Here is a 21,759-nt window from a genome sequence, read left to right on the forward strand (position 1 = left end):
AAATGCCAAGTCCATAGAGAACTTTAACTCCAGTTTAGGTAAATTTATTTATGTTTCGCCCTTCCATACCTACAGCGTGATTCGTTTGTTTACGAAACGCGAACTACCCTTATAAAAAATATTTTTTGTCTGATTTGGATCCGATTTTTTTTATTTTAAAGCTAGAAAAAATACACCTTCTCACTGAAATTGACTTGTCCTTTAAAAGCCAATGTACAAATTCTTTTTAGGAAAATCCCTAAGTAATATGATTTCATCAAAATATTGTTCATAAAAGATTATCATGGCATCCTTGGCATTTAATGAACTAAATTTAATTTTAGTGAGAAGGTGCATTTTTTCTACCTTAAAATTAAAAAAAAAATCCGATCCAAATTGGACAAAAAATAACTTTTTATAAGGGTATTTCGTAAACAAATGGGTCACACGACTTTATATTAATTAGAGTTTTTTTAGAAAATATGGTTATTGGTGAAGACGCTGACGTTTGTAATAATGTTCTACAAGAGACAAGTACTTCTTATGAAATGCAACACTCAGGTAAATATTTTTCTTACACAAAATTTATTTCGATCTAGAGCGACATCTTAAAAACCACTGATTTTTAATCAAAAAACCCTAGATAAATAGTATTGATTTTTTTAATTTAAAAAAAAGTCAAATTTTTGAAAAGATTATTGGCAATAATTCTTAAACGGGTTAATTCAAACTAGTAATAGGTATATATTTGATTAGTTTCAGATTTTAGTGTTCTTTAATTAACCTTAATACATTTTTTACCTAAAATAATTAGGGGAGCCAATATTTGACCCCCTTAAATATTAGTAATATTACATGGGTTTTCCTATGTCCTGCCTGGCGATACAACATCTTGTAAATTTACATATATAATTTTTTGTAGAGGTTCAAGCCGATATGCCAGAAACCAAAGACACACTTGAAGAAGATGATATTTCAACTGTCAAACTTTCATCATTGTGGCTAGAATGCGTGGGAAAGCTAGCCTTCTTGGTAGAAAATCTTAACAAAGCAGCACAAATTTTAGATAAAACCAAAAATAAGGAAATTGTTAAAGAATACTTGTCCGTCATAGAAATGAGTGAAGCTGATCAAATACTGGAGGGCACCAAAAACTTAAGAAATCACTGCCAAACATATTTCCAAAATTTTAAAGAATCCAATTCTAGCCTAAAAATTGACGATAAAATAAAAGAAAATGTACGTTTAGAGCATGATCCTGTACTACGGCAATTAGTAAAATCTGCGGAAGAAAGAAATTTCCTTATTCAACTAGGACCACATCAACCGCATTTACATTTTTTCCCTAGTGATGGCCACAACAGATTTAATCCACATTGGTATAGTGATTTTAAATATCTTGAGTATAGTATTGCAAACGATTCGGCTTATTGCTTTATTTGTTCCCTTTTCCCCAATGGTCCTGGACAAGATAAGTCAGAATCTTCATGGGTAAAAGGTGGCATTCGAAACTGGAGAAAAATGAAAAGCGCTGGAGCAAATAAAGCCGGCAAACTTCAGCAGCACTTTAATTCGATAGCTCACAAGTCGGCTTTATTGGATTATTGTATTTTTTTAAAAACATATCAGCATGCTAATATTTTACTTGATCGTAAAAAAAGGAATCTTATTATCGAGGAACAACGCATACTCAACCAGAATTCAAAGGTCATCGAAATTATGCTGGATACTTGCAGGACTATGGCAAAGCAAGGGATAGCTTTCCGCGGACATGATAATGAAAGTGGAAATTTTGTACAAATCATTAAATTTATATCTCGCCATAATCCAGTACTTAAAAAGTGGTTAGATGAGCCAAAATTGCGGCCATATCATACAAGCTACTTAAGTGCAACATCGCAAAACGAATTTATAGGGCTGTTCAAAGGAAAAAAAAGGAAAGGAAATTCAAAAACAAATTGTACAGGATGTTAATAATGCCCCATTTTTTACTGTTATGGCAGATCACACTCCAGACTCATCTAATAAAGATATATTATCTGCAGTCATAAGGTACGTTGATAATAATGGTAGCCCTCAAGAGCGTTTGCTGTCGATTCTAGAAGCAAAAGATAAAAGTGGTGATATTTTCAGGTGCTTGACAAATTGTAGTATAGATGTATCAAAATTATCTTTTCAATCCTATCATTTTGCGTCTTCGATGTCAGGTAAATTTAAAGGCACTCAGCAGAAACTATCTGATTTAATTGGCTACAATATACCGTATATTCCTTGTCAAGCCCATCGTACCAATACCGCCCTCGAACACTGTGTTGAAGCTAGTTCCATTATCGCTGAAACTTTTAACGTTTTACAAGAATTGTATGTTTTTTTCTTTTCTTGTACCAAGCGATTCCAGCGTCTTAAAGAAGGGCTAGATCAAATTGAAAACTCACTTCTACTAAAAAATTTGTCAAAAACCCGTTGGACAGCTAGAGCGGAAAGCATCAAAGCTGTAATTATCTTATTTGAGTCGATTATTAACGTGCTGCAAATTATTAGTATTGACATAACTTTGGATGCTAAAAGTAGGGCAACTACAATCGGCTTATATAAGCGATTACTCTCTTTTGATTTTATTCTCACTTTACATTTCTTAAAAATAATATTTTACAAAATGAAAATTGTAACGGTAACTTTAGAAAAAGATGAGTGAAATATTTTGGATGTAGTGGAAACAGTTTCCTCAACTATAGCTGTGCTTAGAAAAATACGAAATGATGATATGGAAATCGACAACCTTATTGAAAGTTCAAAAGTGTTTTCTGAAAAATTAGGTGTATCGCCGTTAGAAGATTTCAATCGTCACCATCGACGACGATTGAAACCAAAAAAAATTGATGATAATAGGAACACCGAATGCGTTAAACAGTTTTTTTTAGAAAAGAATTTAATTTAGTATTGGATACCTTAATTAACTTTCTTCAAAATAATTTGGCAACCGTTCTGAAAAATATTGAAGGGTTTTCTAAATTGTTTTCTTTTCCACTTTCAACAAATAATATTAAAATGTGTAATGTATTGCTAGTTCTTAATCTATTTTCTCCACAACACAGGCCCGATGAATTTGCCTTGTTATCCGAGTTGGAAGTGTTGCTTGACCTATGCATTAAAAACGAGGTAGATACTATGCAAAAAGTAATGGAAATAGCTGAAAAATATAAACCTGCTTTGAAAGTTGCATACCGTTTATGTCAACTAATTTTAACAGCTTGATATTCAGTGGCCACTAATGAACGAAAATTTAGTCTCTTAAAACACATTAAAAGCACAGTCTAACAAAGTTAGTTGAAATCTATATACTTTGTTAAAAGTGTTGGTCGTTCAACTATGCGTAACGAGCGTCTTGACTACTTAATGAATTTGTCTAGTGAGAAAGACATTTGTGACCTAATTAATATTAAAGATCTTGCTGTGCAATGGAGCAAATTAAAAAACAGAAAAATTGAAATAAATTAAATCAGAAATAGATAATTTTAGTTTTATTTACATGTAGGGTACCTACTCTTTAATTAACTTTTAGTTATAATACCTCGATTATCATTAAATAATTATTTATTATACATCACATATGTATAATTTTTAATTGAGTATTAAAAATTTCCCAATAGAAATAAAGTATCCGCATTAAAAAATTTTTTTTTTTTTTTTTAATTTAGTTGGGTTTTTTAACTTAACCGCCCCCCCCCAATCACAAGTTCTTAGAGACGCCCCTAGTTCTTTTATAGCTTACTTCCGGTTATAAAGTACTAATTTTTTTCTCCTTAGGAGGGTACGTTATAACAGGAGTTCACTGTACTTATTATACCAAAAAATTATCTTACTTCTTTTAAATTTTCTTAAAAACTTTTCCTTCGCTTTAATTATTATTATATGCGTAATAATACTATATAAGCAAAATAAAATTAATTAATATAATTTTTGGCTCGTAATAAATTATATGAGCAAATTAAAATTATGAATTCTGCATAAGAAAAAAAAATCATAATTTGCCCGTACTAAACAAGACAAACGCCGGGAAAGATCGCGGTGATTGTAGCGCCGTCTCGCGGTCAATCGCGTATATTAACGCGCGGGTGGGGGAGCCTATATAACACACAACGAACGTCGCCATTTTGTGATTTGCGTTCAACAACCGAGATAGTAACATCAGAGTTTGTGTTTTATAGTTTTTACAAATTTTATATACAAAATGAGGGAAATCGTACACATTCAATCCGGCCAGTGCGGAAACCAGATTGGAGCTAAGGTAAGATCCTTTTTTCATAGCGTTTTTGTGAGTTTTTTTCGGTTTTCCTTTCATGCATTCAAGCAGATCCTGATCGCGTTCAATTGTTTCATTTCGGTTGGTTTAACGGTTGTGATGAATGGAGGAGGTAGCTTAAGAGCCCTTTTTAAAATGCCGAGATGTCTTTGTCAATTTCAGTATTATTTATGCAATAAAATAAAATAAATTAACGGTAAATTAAAACATCTGCAGCCGGCACGCCCGGTTCGATAGAAGGAAAAGACCGGCGTACTAGTGATTCTGAAAATGTTGACCACGCCGGATTTCTTGTAACGGTTTTTTCGTAACGAACTTTCCTGATTTTAAATTATGCTTTATTGTTATATGATTAGATTCAAGATAAGACAGTGTGGTACCCAATTTTATCTCTAGTTTATGCCTTTCCAGGGATTTCTTTTTTTCATTTGGCAATTTGCTGCATATTAATGCCACTTAAAAGGTTAAGAATTAATGATTGATTACCTAATCAATTATTTCTGATGATGAATGATTTATTTCTCTAGTAGTATTATTGTATTTATTAATTAAGTTTCATTTTAATATTATAAGACAAAAATAACTGCCCTGTACAGTCCTGCTTTAACAAAAAATCTTTTAGTTTAAAAACATATCTTGATTTTTATATAAAAAATGCTAATATAGGTATACAGGATGTTTCAAAATTCGATGCAAAAATTTTAAGAGCCTATTGTTGGGAGTCAAAATAATACTTTTTTTTTTATAAACATGTATCCTAAAATGCTTCTCCTCAGAGCAACAGTCCCAGAAAATTTCTTAAAGAAAATTGATTATTTGGAACACCGATTACAGCTATGAGTCAAATCTTTTGAAAAAACACCATCAAGTTAGCCATGAAAAAATTTAAAATTTTGTTCTCTTCCATTTTTTTATTACAATTAATTGTTTTTGAGAAAATCTCTTGTACACAAAGCATTATTAAACCCGATTAAACTACAGTAGGCTCGCGTTAATGTGAACTCAAAAAATGTTGACTTAGTTCGCATTACTGAAATGTTCACATTATGGAGATTATATTAAAAATAGCTAAAATTAAAATAAAAGAGAACTACATTGTACTTTATTTATGTTTGTATTTATTTATTACAGTTTTAAGCATTATACAAAAGTTTTATTTAAAAAAAGTAATTTTTGTTTGCACTTTTTTTGTGACAGGTTTAAGGCTACAGCCTTTTCTTCTAAACCTTTTAGTGTAATAATGTCCTTTATGTTGACATAGCTTTGATTGGCCCATTGTGTGACAATTTTCAAGGCTGCGAGAGCCTCCAAATGCATAACTTCTTTTTCTTCAAAAGTTAATATCTCCCAGTCACTATCTTCTGAATCATTGCTATCGAGATTTTCCTCCACTGCGTCTGTATTTCATTCCTCAATGTCTTTGGGATTATAATCAATCTAAAAACAATCATATCTCAATGAAATTCTAAAACTATTACAGACTTTCTTCTGTTAATTTCCAAAAATCGAAAATTAAAAGGAGTAACTAGCACTAAATAATACCTATTCAATTGTTTGGAGCAATGTAATGGTTTCATTAACTGTAGCTGCTCTAACATCATTTTCCCACATCTCTTTTAGTCGAGCTAAAGGTAGGTCATCCTCCTCCAAATTTTTTCCCAAAATATTATTCAACATTTTGCTCTATTTTTTGCCAGGCCATATGCAATTGCATAATAGCATCTCTTAAAGTCTTAAAGTTATAACTTTTAGGGCCTCAGCTACTTCTTGACCCTTTGATACAATTGAACTTAATAGGCCTTTTCTGTCAAATAGTTTGGTTATTCCGAAAACATTTTGATCTAATGGTTGAATTAATGGTGTAACATTTGGGGGCATGTAGACAACAAAAATGTGTCCATCAGAAGTTTTTAATTCTTCTGCTGGTAGATGCGAAGCGGCATTGTCTAACAGGAGAACGGCTTTTAAAGGAAGGTTTTTGCTTTGTAAAAATGAGTAAACCTAAAAACCCAATTTAGTCTTAAAAAAATTATAAAGCAAACAAAACTTACACTTACCTCTGGAACAAAATGCTTAAAAAACCAATTTTTCAAATTTTCCTGCGTCATCCAGGCATTTTTAGTGCTTTTATAGATGACTGGATTATCAAATCCTTTAAAACATCTGGGTGATTTTGCTTTTCCTAGTACTAAAGGCGTTAGTTTGTGTGATCCTGTAGCATTTGTGCACCCCAAAAGAGTTATTCTTTGTTTAGCTATTTTTAGACCAGGCAGCGTTTTTTCAAAAATTGCAACAGGTTTTATCTGGCAATAACTTCCAATATAAACCCGTCTCATCTGCATTATAAATTTGATCTTCACTAAGATTAACCTGCTTCATCTTTTTTCTTAAGCCTTCAATAAAGGGATGTACAAGGTGAGGCTGTGAGGACAACTTTTCACTTGCAATTTTAAGCAGCCTTATACCATATCGCCATTTAAATGTTTGAAGCCATCCATCGCTTGCATTAAATTTATCGTTGAGTTTTAATTTTCTATGTAAATCTAGAGCCTTTTCTTTAAGCATATCACCTGTAACTGGCAAATTTTGTTCATGCTGTCTGGTAAACCATTTATACAGCAAAGTTTCCATCTTGGGGTTTTCTGCACTTTTTAAAGTGCATTTTTTTATTTTATTAGGTCTTAAACTCTCTCCAACAACTTTTAGAATTTTTTATTCTTTATTTTTAATTGCACAAATAGTTGATTTTGCTATTTGATATTTCTTTGCTAGTGCAGTAACACTCATACCATTTTTGTGCTCTTCCAAAATTTTTGATTTCTCATAGAGTTAAACACTTCTTATTAATTTTAACCATTTTAAAAGGCCACTGCGCAAGATGCGACACTCTCTCTTATCTAATAAACATCAACTAAATGACCAAATGTTTCAAATGTCTAAACTCAATATCCACTAACAAGCCTAGACAAGTCTACACAGGATTACTAAAGATTTCTTAAAATTCACATTATCAAAATATGGGTTTGTTCACACAATAGAATTAACATAGAAAAATATTGGTGTTTAAAATCGTAAGTTCACGTTACCGCGAGTATACTGTATCACATTAGAAAAAATGAATGTTGATATGATAACATTAAGTTAATGTTTGTCAAATCAAATTAATTGTAGATATCAAAAAAAAATGCAAGAAATGAATAATATTAAAATGAAAGAATGAAGAATTTTATATTTTTCATAGCTAATTAAATGGTGTTCAGGATTTTGAAATTTCATATTGCAAACGTAAGATCCTTAAAATTGGTTTACACCATTTTTGGGCTTAAAAAATATCAAGAGTAGCCAAAAAACAAAGACTTGCAAATTTTCAACAAAAGATAAAAGGTTAAAATATTTGCACCCGATGTATTGATGTAACACCCTGTATATTAACTTAATTACTTATTTAGATTAGTGATCAATCCCTAAATTAATCAATTATAATTTTAAATATAATTTAGTTCTATTTAATTTCATTATTTTTTATCAGTTTTAATATACTTTGTTATATGAACTCAATTTCAGAGTTAAGGAGCAGATATACGCTCTGTCCCGTTTTGGTTTTAATTGCAGGTTATTGTGTAAAATTTACTGTCCTACTTGGAAAAAAATACTAAGACCATAACTAGGTACTTAGGAGGAGCACTATTTTTTGATGTGGATACATTTGGGTGTTTTTGCTCTTTAAATGTTTTATAACACTAAGCAGTTTAATTTGCTATAAATGCTCAAAAAAGCTAATATCTATTTATCTGAAAATTATTATTTTACCATGAAATTGAAAAAAACTAAATGATTTCAACTTACTAGATAATTAAAAAAAAACTGCTAACATTTTTAAAGTCAAGAAACACAACTATATTAAATATTAAAAAAGCTAATTAAATTGCTTAGAACTTGCTTGTGTTCTATTTAAAAAAAAACACTACATTAGGGTCACTTAAATCTTAAACTTTTCTGATTTTTTTGTCAAGTCATTTCAATAATAAATTATACACAAAAATATATAGCTAAAGCGGTTTTCATCTTTTTTCCAATCATACAGGGTGCAAGCTATAACTGCACCCTAAAAAGTGAAATTTTTTTTTTTTCAGTCTGTATCTCTGAGGAATTAAACCTACCCTGCAATTACAAACAATTTGATTATGATTGGGACACCACATTAAAAAAACTAGGGTGGGGCAACTTAAGTACTACAATTTTTCTTTTTCATGTATTAGAAATTAAAAAAATATATATATTTGTCATTAAATGTGTTTCAACTATGTATAAATGTATAGTTCTCCTCTATCAATCACAGCTCTGTTATTCTATTGTAACAAGGATATAGTATAGGTATTGATATTTTATTGAAAAACCAAATAAATCATAAAAGTAAGTTATTTTAAGAAAAAAAAATAGAAAATCACAATTTTTTCCAACCCTGCTTTTAATAAGTGTATTTGAAATATTTGTAAACTGATTTTTTTATTTGACAATACAAGAAAAAGAATAAATTAGAAATAATTTATTTTTCTGTATTTTATATATGTATATGTATTTTTGTATTATTCCCTGTTTTTTTTTTCTTGCTGGGTCTCTGGAATGGTGAATTCTTTGTGCAAAGTCACACTGAATCTGGAATAGCTTTATCCCAATATCTGTAAGAGTATTATAATTGCTAGTAAACTAGAAAAAAACTATGTAAAACTTGTTTAAGAAAACCCAATGGAGTAATGTACCTACATACCTTCAAGTCAGTAATAACAGCTACTAAATTATAATGAGACTCAAATTTGAGGCTGAAGAGATGTAATGGCTTTGCCTAATAAAGTGGGATACATGCAAAATTCTGATTCTTTTAGGAAGAATGTTCTGGCTATACATACTGATTGTTCTAAATCAAATACAGATGTGCTCCTATCATGTGCTTTTTATTGTGCTAATGTTATTTATTAATAAAACAAAATCTCAATATAAAGTAGAACCTTTACTTGCAAAACTTTGACAAAAAAAAAATAGTACTTACTTTCATTCACTGTTTCATTCTGTATTTTCTTTAGTTGAATAAAGTTGAATCATGGATGCTTTCCAAGTCATTTATATAACATAGAAGTTTAAAAAAAGCCCCTTAGACTTTTGGGGATCTTTATCATATATTACTTAACCTACATACATATCAACATAACATCATCTAGATTAATTCATAAACTTCTCATCCATAAGGTCCAATTACAATACATTATATCAATCATAGTCTCAAGTCAAATATGTATATTTCTTAATTTTTCAAGTCAATCAGTTTAAACGTACAATCATACTTTAAATAAACTCATAAAAGAAAAAATTAAGATGAAAAATTAAACCTAAGAAAATAATTACAAAAAAAAACTAATAAATAAATCCCAAGCCCTTTAATTCCTATAAAATCCATAGCCCTCCATACCTATAAAATCTAAATTTCCTATGAAATCCATAACCTCAAGGATATGGTTTATTTTTTCCAATACCATTATGTGTTTATTAGTAATTTAAAATTATTCGAATGCTATTTTAGAAAATTAAATTTTATATATATCAATCTTTTCTTTTTTAATCAAATATAATTAGTAGTAAATTTAATTAAATTATAAATGTAGTACACAAATTTTAGATTATGTGGCTAAAACACTAAGAATGTAAGGCCAAATCCTAGTAGAAAAAAATTCAAGAAGCACAACCCCTAATTAACAGAAATTTTTTTGTTTGCAATGCAGTTCCACAGTATTTTTTTTAGTCTGTGTATTTAATATTAAGACTTATTAATTGACCTAATATTTACAGACTTTCAAATTCAATTGCCTAAAAAAGTAATAGTGCTAAGGTTAACCTAAAATCGGCAATTTTATTATTTATTAATACTAAAATGTCTTGCTAAAATGCTGTTTTCTAAGGTAACTATACAAAGGTGGAGAAAAAAATCTGATATAAAGCTCAAAACATGATCTCAATGAAAAATAATTAGGCCTAAGTGTGTTAAAAAAAAGTGTGAATTTCTCATAGATCACATATATTTTTTCTGAAACATTAAATTAGCTCTCAGAAAAATGTTTACAAATGATGTGACAAAATGTTTTTATATGTAACCCTAAATATGTATATTTTCCAAGATTAAATTATATGACCAATTACATTTAAAAATTGGGTTGTGTTAAAAAGAGGCCATTATGTATATATACTACATTTCATACTACATCACTGTACTATGGGGTGATGCCTGTCTATATTATTATCTTTTACATAAATAGATATTCCAAGAATCTTTTTACTCTTAAAGTCATGTTTAAAATTAAACTGAGAATCGCAAGACGCGTTACGCTATGCAGTGCCGTGTTCGTCTAGGCTAGGCCAGGATATTGAACTCTTCTGAAGGCCAAGATAGTCACTGGAGTGGAGAAAATCGATGTGCTCGAATGCCGTGAAATATTTGCAGTTTTTTAATAACGGAAACGGGCAATTATGTTTATGAGGGCTTTTGTCATCATTGAACTATTTTCATTTTTTATAACAAAATTTATGATATCCTGTTAAGTATAAGTATTTGAGTATAACTAAATAAGTCTGCAATAATTACTGCTAAAGTTTCAGAGAGGAGAGGAAATCTCACATACCAACTTACATACCAATTTAAGTTTATCTTACAGTGATGAATGATCATTGCTATAAAAAAAATGTTAATATAAACAGGTTTAAGTACTCTAAAAATAAATGTGATCAATATGCATATTTTTTAAATAGAAATTCTCACTTTCTGATTTGACATTTAATAAATGATTAGGAAAGTATATCATCAATAACATTTAAATGGATGATGTTGAGAAGAGTAATTTATCATTCTAATTGTACATATTTATTAGTCTGGTGTATATATTTAACAATTTTGTTTTATAAAACAATGTTTATACACTTTTTATTACATAAAATTTGTATTTATAGCTGCATAAGTTTTATTAGCATTTCCTGGGGTTTAATCCAATATTGATCCAACAAAATTTCCCTTCCCTTTATGTAAAATAGCAAATTTCGACGTTTCGTGCCCAACGACAATAAACAAAAAATTACCATGAGTCATTTTATTAGCTTTAATAGGAAAAATTTATTTTCGGTCTGTGGCCCTAGCGTTTTTATGTCTTGCCTGGCCCAATATGGCGCGATGACGTGTATTTTTCTAGGCTAGGTGCCGCAGTAATCGATAAGACGAGCTACCCTTGTCTGTCTGAAAAGGAAATCCTATATTTAAACAGGGAGTATAAGTCTGGCTTCTGTTAACAGAAAATGATTCTAGTTCATGTTACATTATTAATTTATGTCTCTTGTTAGAAAAATTTTAATATTTAAAATTGATCCAATTGTAATGTAATTGTCATTCGTTTATTTTTAAAAAATTTTCTATTCAAATATTGTAGATGCGATACCGTTAATTTCCCCTTCTAATGACGTCACCATTTTCTAGGTTCCAAATAAAGAGTGTCGTTCTTATTGAACCAAATCTTATGAGGTGGGTTGATGACCAGGGTCGTATCGCCATCGTCATTGTGCAATAATTCTGGTTCGTTTGCCATATAGGGGACGTCCTGCCGCCTGCTGTAAATTATTAGTGATTACGTCAGCGCGTAATGTGCAGTTATGGCTAAATATAGAAATGATGCTCTTCAGAGGAGATGGCACTTGAATATTTGATAGTTAGCACTTTAACCTATTGAAAATATATGATAAAATATAGTGCGTTTTTTAAATCTTATGTGTGTAATGAATGAAAACATTGCTTATATATGAGGCTATGAGTGCAAAAACGGACTAACCCCAATATTATTAAGTGCTAAAAAATAGGTTTAAAAAAATACGAGAATAAGAGTGCGCAAAACCCTTTTAAAAAGACATTTTTGTAGATCGGATTTATTGAATGTTCTTGAGTGTTACTTATATTTGCGGAATTTATTTTAAATTTTTGGATATGGCTAATATTCGATTTTTTTATGTGGGTTAGTCCACTCTGCATTTAAAATTGATTGGGTTTTTTAATGGGTTACTATAACTTAAGCTATTATAAGTATTACGTCAAAACCTGTATTACTCGTATTGCCACGAGAATAAATAAAAAATATAGAAACTTTATTTTTTTATTAAGTAGGTAGTTATTAAATACGTAAAGTTTGTTCTTCCTCAATTGGGCCAATTACTTCACCTCCAGTTGCTTGAGCGGATGACCTCAGATTTTTATAAAAATCTTGGTATATACAAGGGATGAATTCCATTAACTCAAGGAGATCTTTATTTTAGCTTCATTAATGGCATTACTATTTGGGTATAAAAGGGGCAGATCCTTAATTTTACTGTGTTAAAATAAACCTCTTCATTATTCGAGTATCCATTTCTATTATGGTAAAAAGATTTTTTTTAGCATGTCTTATGACTGTATGCCAGTCTTGAGGTATAAAGATATGTGGATGGAATTTCTTTTCTTTTTCTATGATTCCGAAATCTTGGTCGCATGGTAAATAGGAATGACTACTTACAAGGAATTTATGATCTATTTCTTCCATAGTAAATAATGGAGATGCAGTAATATAGTTACATATCAATGACATTTTTATATTACGATTCTGACCACCACATTGGTCAGAATACATTATAAGTCTTTTCGATGTAATAAAGTTTTAATGTAATATAAAATACAAAATCCCACCGCTTGCGGCCCCTTCGAAGCAATACTTTCATCCCATACAAACATGAACGAATTATTGCTTCCCATAGCATGTATATTAAAGCAGTAAGTCCATAACTGCCTTTTATAGTAACAATTGCCTGTGGTAAGTACATGTGTAGGAAGAGTCTTCATTAGATCAAAACAGATGACCGCTGCGTTTCCACTTTTTGCCAGTTCAGTGTGTTTTCTTAGGGTGTGTCTAGCACATAAACTTCTTACTTTTAGCAGCACAGTGGACTAACTGAGGATAGTCCACTTTGCTTCTTTAAACTTTTATTAATAATAAAGTTCAATAACTAGTTTAGTGCGGCCATCTCGTAACGAAAGGGAATAGGTCGTTTGGTTCACTGTGCAATAAATAGATTTTAACTTGACGGATAATATTCTATAATACGGTTGATTTTGAATTTTTGTGGGTTAGTCCGATATTGCACTCGTAGCCTCATATATAATCATTGATTTGTCTCCAACAGTTCCAAGTTGCAATCTAAACTTATTTTTGGCATTATCCATATTTTCAATTGTGTTGAGTTCAGGTAACTATAGCAATTCAATTGATTAATTATCTATTCTCCTAAATATTATTTTGCAAAACAACTGACATAGTTTAGTTGAGTGGGCCTCAAACAACAACCTGGATTTCTCACCGAATACATCAGTAGGCATACAGTTTTGTAGAAAAGGGAATTGCAGCAAACTGATTGATCTTTATATAAATAATAACAGTCAGTACTAAATCTCAGCATAAATGTCTGGGAGTTTATTTTAACTCACTACTAAATTTTAAATATCATATTACATACAAAAAACAAAAATGCAAAAAAGACTTCCAATTTATATGCATGCTACTACACACAAAGTGGGGAGCTGAACCATCTTCACTACTCATCATGTACAAAGCTTTAATAAAATCTAAAATAGACTACGGATCTATTGGCTATTCATCTATAATAATATTCTTTATTTGCTAACAAAATCCTATACAGGACGACAAAGCAACGTCATAGAAAGGAGGATCTAGCTCCCATAGGATACATTAATTTTGCTTATCTAGAATTCATAGAGGCAATAACATATAAACAAAATGACAAAATTCAAAATAAATATTCTAAATATCTAACATAAGTTACAATTATTATCTAAAAGTAAAATTATAAAAACATTTAATCTGCAACCAGTGGTAAACAGCTTTTTTAAATTGGACCATAGATTCAATACTTCTAATATCAGCAGGTAGCATTCTATACGCCCTGATAGCCATATAATGAGAATCCCTGAAAGAATTCATAGTAAGCTGAATTATGCAATGGAATGCAGAGATCGCTTCTATGTTGTGTAATCATAGTAACATCCTCAGTGTACATTGCCCTATTCTCAACAAACAAATGATTGTGTTTTTTCACGAATAACACCAAGGAAGAAAAGTATAAGGAGGGAAGGGTGAGTATTTTTAGTTTGCTGAAGTAAGGTCTACGGAAAGTTCTGTAGGTCAGGCCCAATAAACAACGAATGATACGCTTTTGCATTCTAAATATATCTAGAGCTCCTCTTGCTGATCCCCAGAAACAAATACCATATTGTAAGATCGAATGTACCTGTCCGAAAGAAAATAGGCGATACCTCAGACACTACATCCCTTAATCTTCTAATCGATCTGCACCACAAAGTTAAATTCAATCACTTAGACCTACAGAGAATGCAACACTCAGAATAGCTCTTAGAGCTTTTCATACATAGCAATAAATAGCTTGTATTGTAAAGCAGAATGTATCCCCCAACCTATAGAACTACTTATTTACCTTACCATTAAATATGCAAATACACAAAGTTTAAACCCAGAACATCTAGCATGAGCAACATTTTCAAAATCCTGTATCCAATTATCTAACCCTCTTCCAGGAGATACAATCCAGGTGCAAACATTAGACTGAAACAAATATAGCAGAGATTACAAGTTCAATAAACACAGCATACAGCTACAATACATACACACACCCCCATTATGGACAATAACACCAGTCAAAATAATAAAGGTGCTAGCAAAAGATTTAAAGGACGATATTTTACTTAAGAGATTCTTACAGCAGAACTATTTGCAATACATAAAGCAATTGAACATCTATTTACTTTAAATTGTCTAATAGCCACTGATTCCATGGGTGCATTACAATGTATTGAATCATATCTCCCAAAACACCCTCTTGCTTTTGAAATTAAACACAAATTCAAGTAAATATAATATGTTCATCTGGGTCCCCAGTCACATTAGAATAAAGGGAACTGGTAAAGCCGACTTACTCGCTAAAGAACAACTTAATGCAATTCGCATACACAAACATCTTTTTGCAAATGATATAAATAATTTCTCCCTTAATGTTATTAAAAATCTAATACAACTTGATTGGGACCTTCAAGGTGAGAACACTAACGATAAACTATATACAATCAAACATAAATTATTTGAGGGAAATAATATTACAAACCTCACAAGAAAAGACAGAGAAGTAATAACTAGACTTATAATTTTTCTAAAAGAAACAAAAATATACTTGACTTGAAAATAAATTAAGAAAAGACACATTTTTTTATTGTTCAGATCATTGATATATACAAACATTGTACATAGATATTTTAGATTTATTTATTTATTCATTTTTATTGTATTTATTTATTGGTTTGTCTAAATATTATTGTCTATTAAAAAATTCTGATAGACGCCAAAAGGTCTCTCTCTCTCTCTCTCTCTCTCTCTCTCCCCTTCTTTTCTCTTAAAAAGATTAGTAGGTACTTGAATTATTATCTTTTCAACAAAATTATGCAACTATTAAGTCAATTCTTCAAAACTTCTGTTTACATAGACTAAGATTAAACTAGCTTTGTACATATATTTAGGCTGCATCTCGGCAATCTACCTATTGTTGTACCAAATGTATATGGTAAAATTACTTTCTTACGAAAATAGTAGTCTAACATCTATTTCTGTTCTGGAAAATCTTTGCTCTACACCCAACCCAATTTTTTTGGAAAATTAGAAGTAATTTTGTACAGAAATGTTTTCACATGAATTTTGTATTCCTTTTCAGTTCTGGGAAATCATCTCTGATGAACATGGTATCGACCCCACCGGCGCCTACCACGGCGACTCAGACCTCCAACTCGAAAGAATTAATGTCTACTACAATGAAGCCTCAGGAGGAAAATATGTACCCAGGGCCATATTGGTTGATTTGGAACCTGGTACCATGGATTCTGTCAGGTCCGGACCTTTTGGACAGATCTTCAGACCAGACAACTTTGTCTTTGGACAGTCGGGTGCTGGAAACAACTGGGCTAAAGGTCACTACACTGAAGGAGCTGAACTGGTAGACTCAGTATTAGATGTTGTCAGGAAAGAGGCAGAATCTTGTGATTGTCTACAAGGATTCCAACTGACACATTCCCTTGGTGGTGGTACTGGCTCTGGTAAGCAATGTATTTGTTAGACTATCTTTTAACTGAAAATACTGATGAGTTAGTAAGTTTTTAATTGTAATATTTAATTTTTTTCTTGCTAGGTATGGGTACTCTATTAATATCCAAAATCAGAGAAGAATACCCTGACAGAATAATGAACACATACTCAGTAGTCCCCTCACCCAAAGTATCAGACACAGTGGTAGAACCTTACAATGCAACATTATCTGTTCATCAATTGGTAGAAAATACTGATGAGACATACTGTATTGACAATGAAGCCCTTTATGACATCTGCTTTAGAACTTTAAAACTGAGCACTCCTACTTATGGTGATTTGAACCATTTGGTCTCATTAACGATGTCTGGTGTCACCACTTGTCTTAGGTAAATTTAATTTTTTTTAAACTTGTATATGATATTAACACCTTTAAAGTACCTTTTATCATTTTTTATTTAACTATTGAGAGTCATACACCAAGTATATTTTTCAACGATTATATAAGTTAATCTTTTCCATACTTTGCCTAGATGGATTCTAATTGGCTTTTATAAGACTTTCATCAACACAACTTTGTAAAAATCAAAATTTCTTTGACTATTCCAGGTTCCCCGGTCAATTGAACGCCGATCTCCGCAAACTGGCGGTCAACATGGTTCCCTTCCCGCGTCTTCACTTCTTCATGCCCGGATTCGCTCCCTTGACGTCCCGCGGCAGTCAACAGTACCGTGCCTTAACCGTTCCCGAACTTACCCAACAAATGTTCGACGCCAAGAACATGATGGCCGCGTGCGATCCACGACACGGACGTTACTTGACCGTAGCCGCCGTGTTCAGAGGCCGCATGTCGATGAAGGAAGTCGACGAACAAATGTTGAACATTCAAAACAAGAACAGCAGCTACTTCGTCGAATGGATCCCCAATAACGTCAAGACTGCCGTGTGTGATATTCCTCCAAGGGGACTAAAGATGTCCGCCACCTTTATTGGTAACTCTACCGCCATCCAAGAGTTGTTCAAGAGGATATCTGAACAGTTCACTGCTATGTTCAGGAGAAAGGCTTTCTTGCATTGGTACACCGGAGAGGGTAAGTTTTAAGTTTTACACTCGCAATTTTGTTGACAAACATAGTCTCTTTTATACTCTCAAATTTTAGAATTTAATTTTTATTTATACTCCATCATATTATAGGGTGACAGTTTTAAGATATACACGATACTACGTGGGTTAAATTTGAACCAAGTTTAACAATAAAGTTGTGTTTATAGAGATACATTTGATTTCGATATCTGCGGAAAAAGGATATAATGCCTAACAATTACTTTAGTAATAATTGAAAACTATTATTGACAGTGAAGTGTCCAACCAATCTAATTTAACCGACATCGTATCTTTTGCCGTTTAAAATATAGCCATCACTTAAAATGGACACCCCAATTTATTTTTTAAAGGTCTTATATCTCTATAAAGCCATAGTTTACTCTCATATACAGTATAATTTTGATAGCCTGGGCAGATTTATGTCTTCAAAATACTTTCATAGGGTTAATCCAAATGATTCTGATTTAATAGTGGGAAAACTCCTGGAACAAAAAAGACTAGTATATGCGTATAAAGACTATTATATGCGTAAAATTATCAATAATACCTTTTTTAAAATTTGTTATACAATTGATTAAATGCTAGGTATAAAAATGATATGCAGATTGTGTTTGCTAACTAAAAATTATGCTTAATGGTCCTAAAGCACTTCATACAGAGATACAACTCGTATGCACATCCAATGGTACATATAATGAAATAGTATTTTTTTTTAAATCGGTTTAGTTATCTGTGTATTACTATCTTTGTTGATGTAGCTATTTTATTTATTTTATATTTGAGGTCCTACAGTCAATTATCTTCTTAATACATTTAATGGGTCGTGAAAACGCATTGACCTCATCGGCATGTCGTACTTTGTGTACATTAACATCCTCATGTGATACATAACAAAATTTTAATGTTTCCTCCTCCATCTCAGATAAATTTTTTCTCAGTTGAATTTATGACAATTTAGACGTTACCGATGTTTCTTTGCTGGTTCAATGACTTACAAATTCTTTAATTTTCTGAATCTTGTTGATTTATTAAAGTGGCATATTCTCATCATCAGAATCTCCATCTATCACAGATGTTACAAGTTTTGGAGTTATAGTTCTCCAAATTTATTCAAGAATATTTATTGCATCTTTTAAATTATATTGCTTTGACAAAATTATTATTTCTTTACTTTTTTGTTAAAATCAAATGGTCAAGAATGTATTTCCATCAGTACTCACATCCTCCATAAGTGGATGTGATGATGCATTTTTTGACTAACAACAGCTTGGTGGACCTTATTAATCATGTTTAAACCTTCCAGTAGGAAAAATGTTCAAAAATTTGCCACTTTCTTAACTTATGTGATCCTGTCGCATTGCAGCAGGGCATTTTAAAATTTTGTAATTTTTTTTTTAAATTTTACAATTTGGTGCTAATTTTTCATTGTGGTGAACCCCAGTTTTATGCCCAGACTAATCAGAATTGGATACTTGTTTTCTATTGAACAGATATTATGGTGGCAACATCAAAAGAAATTTTCCCCATGCACATTCAAAAAACGAATTCCATGTTTTTGTTTAAATTTGCCCAATTGTTTTCAACTTTTCCAATAACTTTCTGTTTTCACTACAAGTTTGAAGTTTCTTTAAGATGCATTAGTATTTTCAGAATTTGTTTGAATATGAGTTTTTTTTTTAGTCAAAAACTATAGATTTTGAAATCTCAAACATCTTGGCAACATTTCGAGTTTTTCAGGGCAAAAAAAGAAATTTGGTAGTTTTATGTTGGCACATATAATAGATATGTCATCATGATTAAAATTCTCATTTCAATCGCCTGAATAACAAGAGCGTCCGATGTATTAAATTTTTATATTTAAAAAAAATTCTTATCTTTTTCTTTTAGGTATGGACGAAATGGAATTCACTGAAGCCGAATCAAACATGAACGATCTTGTGGCTGAATACCAACAGTACCAGGAGGCCACCGCTGACGAAGACGCTGAATTCGATGAAGACCAAGAAGGCGAAGTTGACGAAAATTAAATCTCCTTTTACGCATTTCTCCACCCTCCTCCCCTGTTTCCCCACCAAAACAAAAAATTAACGTTTTTTCGTTTTTTTCGCATGTTTGATTTATTCGATCCGGGACATTCCTCCTTCTTTTGTATTATTTCGAATATGTTGTACGTAATTCTATTCTTGTTTAAGACTGAGTCCTGCTTTTTTGAATAATGTATTTTTTATATTTATATTACGTTTTGTATAAATGCGTTTCCGCTTAACTCGATCCTATTGAATTAAGCATCGAAACTTTTTCACATGCGAGAATTTTTTTAGTATTTTATATTAACCTTCTACTCCCTCCACACGCAAAATCATTTTTTACTTAATTTATTTAAATGCTGTATTTTTTTATATAAGCAGTGTTTTTGTCAAGCTAAATTGCTTTTTCCAAAATTTAAATTAAAGATTTTTTTGTACATGAATTTGTATTGAGTTTTATTTATTCTTCTAAGCAATGGTTCCTATGGTATACGCACCGAAGAGTTTAAATCTAATTGAAGTAAATCAGAAATCATTCAATGTTTTCGTCGTTAGGATTTTTAAATAACCTAGGGAAACTTGACGCTTCTCTTATTTTTCTTTAGATATAAACGTTTTTGCCAAAATCACGACTTCAAAAATGTTATACAGATCGTGTTTTCGTTCTTTACTTATAAGAAACCGCATAGAGGCGAAGTTTTGCAACGTCGCGCGTGTACGAGTGCCTGCGACAGAGGACCGGCCCGAGGACGGGATTAGTAAACATCTGACCTATGTGGGGCTGCGTCGTTTGGCGACAAAATGTCCCAAAATATTACGCGGAAATCCAGGCATTTTTATAAAATTTATTCTAATGCGGGTTTTACAGACATGACAATGTGTAAAACCCGCATAGAATTGTAATCTTAAAATGTTTAATATGCTGTGTTTTGCATAATGAAAATTAAAGCGTTATTCTAATAAAAAATAAAATATCAACTCTGATAAAAATATAATAAAAAATCAGAAGTAAAACTCTAATAAACAGACTTAACAACATATTTCTTAAATAAAAGGCTCAAATAAACCGCCTTCTTTCGCTAAACAAAAACTTAACCTATCGTAAAAGCTATTTCGCACCTCCAAAAGAGTTTCAGGTAAAATGGAATTGGCACCTTCGACAATTTTATTTCGCAACTCCTCTAAATTTGTTGGCCTACTAAATTCATGCTTGTAAATGGTCTGCTTACGGTAACCCCACAGAGAAAAGTCATTTGGAAACAAATCTGGAGATCTAGGAGGTCATTTAATATCGCCAGTCCCACTAATAAGGCGGTTAGGAAAAGTATTTGTTAAAAATTCTTTTACCCTAGCCGCGTTATGAGCAGGACAGTTATCTTGCTGAAAATAAACAGATCCCAGGTCTACATCCGGTAGATTTGAATGGCAAGAAGAACTTGGTTTTGCAGCAACTCAAAGTACTTTTGGGCGTTTAAAGTGCTATCAATAAAAAAATACCTGCCCAAACATTCAATTTCTGAGGATACTGGGTACAAAACTGAAAACTTCTGTGCTCGTTTACAAAAGCTAAAACGACTTGCTCTAAAAGAAGAAAATAAAATATGGTTCTCCAAAAAGTCCTTACTAATTTTAAAAATAAATTTTATTTTGTCTTTGTTATACACTCATTACCCAATGTTGAAGTAAATGCTTTTAAAAATAACCTAGAACTTAAAATTAATAAATTTAAATCTAATCACTTTAAAAAATTAAGAACTTTGACTCAAGCAAAACAAGAACGAAATACGGAAGATCAACGTAAATTTTCAGACCATGTTTTCCACCAAAAAGTTTTAAATTTATCTAACTGTCAAAATTCTCCTATTGAACTGAAATTCTTAGAAAATGGTCTTAGATATAGCCCAAAAATATGTTATGATGAAAAAAGTATTACTTCATTATTGGCTGACATAGAAGTGTCTTTGGGTTATGATACGTTTGAATTAACAAATTCCATAAGAGGTTATTGTAGACAATTGATTAGCAAGATAGGCAAGTCAAATACAGACACGCAAAAAATGCAACAAAGATTCAAAAACACTTTTTTCAATTAAACGAAAGATTAAAACTCGTGACTTAGTTTTGGGAAAA

General features: G+C 31.3%; 1 protein-coding gene across 1 annotated transcript; it reads left to right on the forward strand.

The window, feature by feature from the left end:
- Window positions 1–4,101: 4,101 nt before the first annotated feature.
- LOC126735320 (tubulin beta-1 chain) lies at window positions 4,102–20,072 on the forward strand. Its single transcript, XM_050439276.1, has 5 exons — window positions 4,102–4,267; window positions 16,130–16,508; window positions 16,601–16,886; window positions 17,107–17,588; window positions 19,490–20,072. The coding sequence occupies exons 1-5, from the start codon at window positions 4,211–4,213 to the stop codon at window positions 19,627–19,629; spliced, it is 1,344 nt and encodes a 447-aa protein (XP_050295233.1). The 5' UTR covers window positions 4,102–4,210; the 3' UTR covers window positions 19,630–20,072.
- Window positions 20,073–21,759: the final 1,687 nt, after the last annotated feature.

The sequence above is a fragment of the Anthonomus grandis genome, chromosome 4 (genome assembly GCF_022605725.1).
Source record: "Anthonomus grandis grandis chromosome 4, icAntGran1.3, whole genome shotgun sequence".
NCBI lineage: Eukaryota > Metazoa > Arthropoda > Insecta > Coleoptera > Curculionidae > Anthonomus > Anthonomus grandis.

Bases quoted from the DNA above. Each gene is read 5' to 3' on its own strand.
- LOC126735320 (XM_050439276.1), top strand. From the start codon at position 4,211: ATGAGGGAAATCGTACACATTCAATCCGGCCAGTGCGGAAACCAGATT. The intron at 4,268-16,129 runs GTAAGATCCTTT...ATTCCTTTTCAG, and splicing joins GAAACCAGATTGGAGCTAAG to TTCTGGGAAATCATCTCTGA. The intron at 17,589-19,489 runs GTAAGTTTTAAG...TTTTTCTTTTAG, and splicing joins GCATTGGTACACCGGAGAGG to GTATGGACGAAATGGAATTC.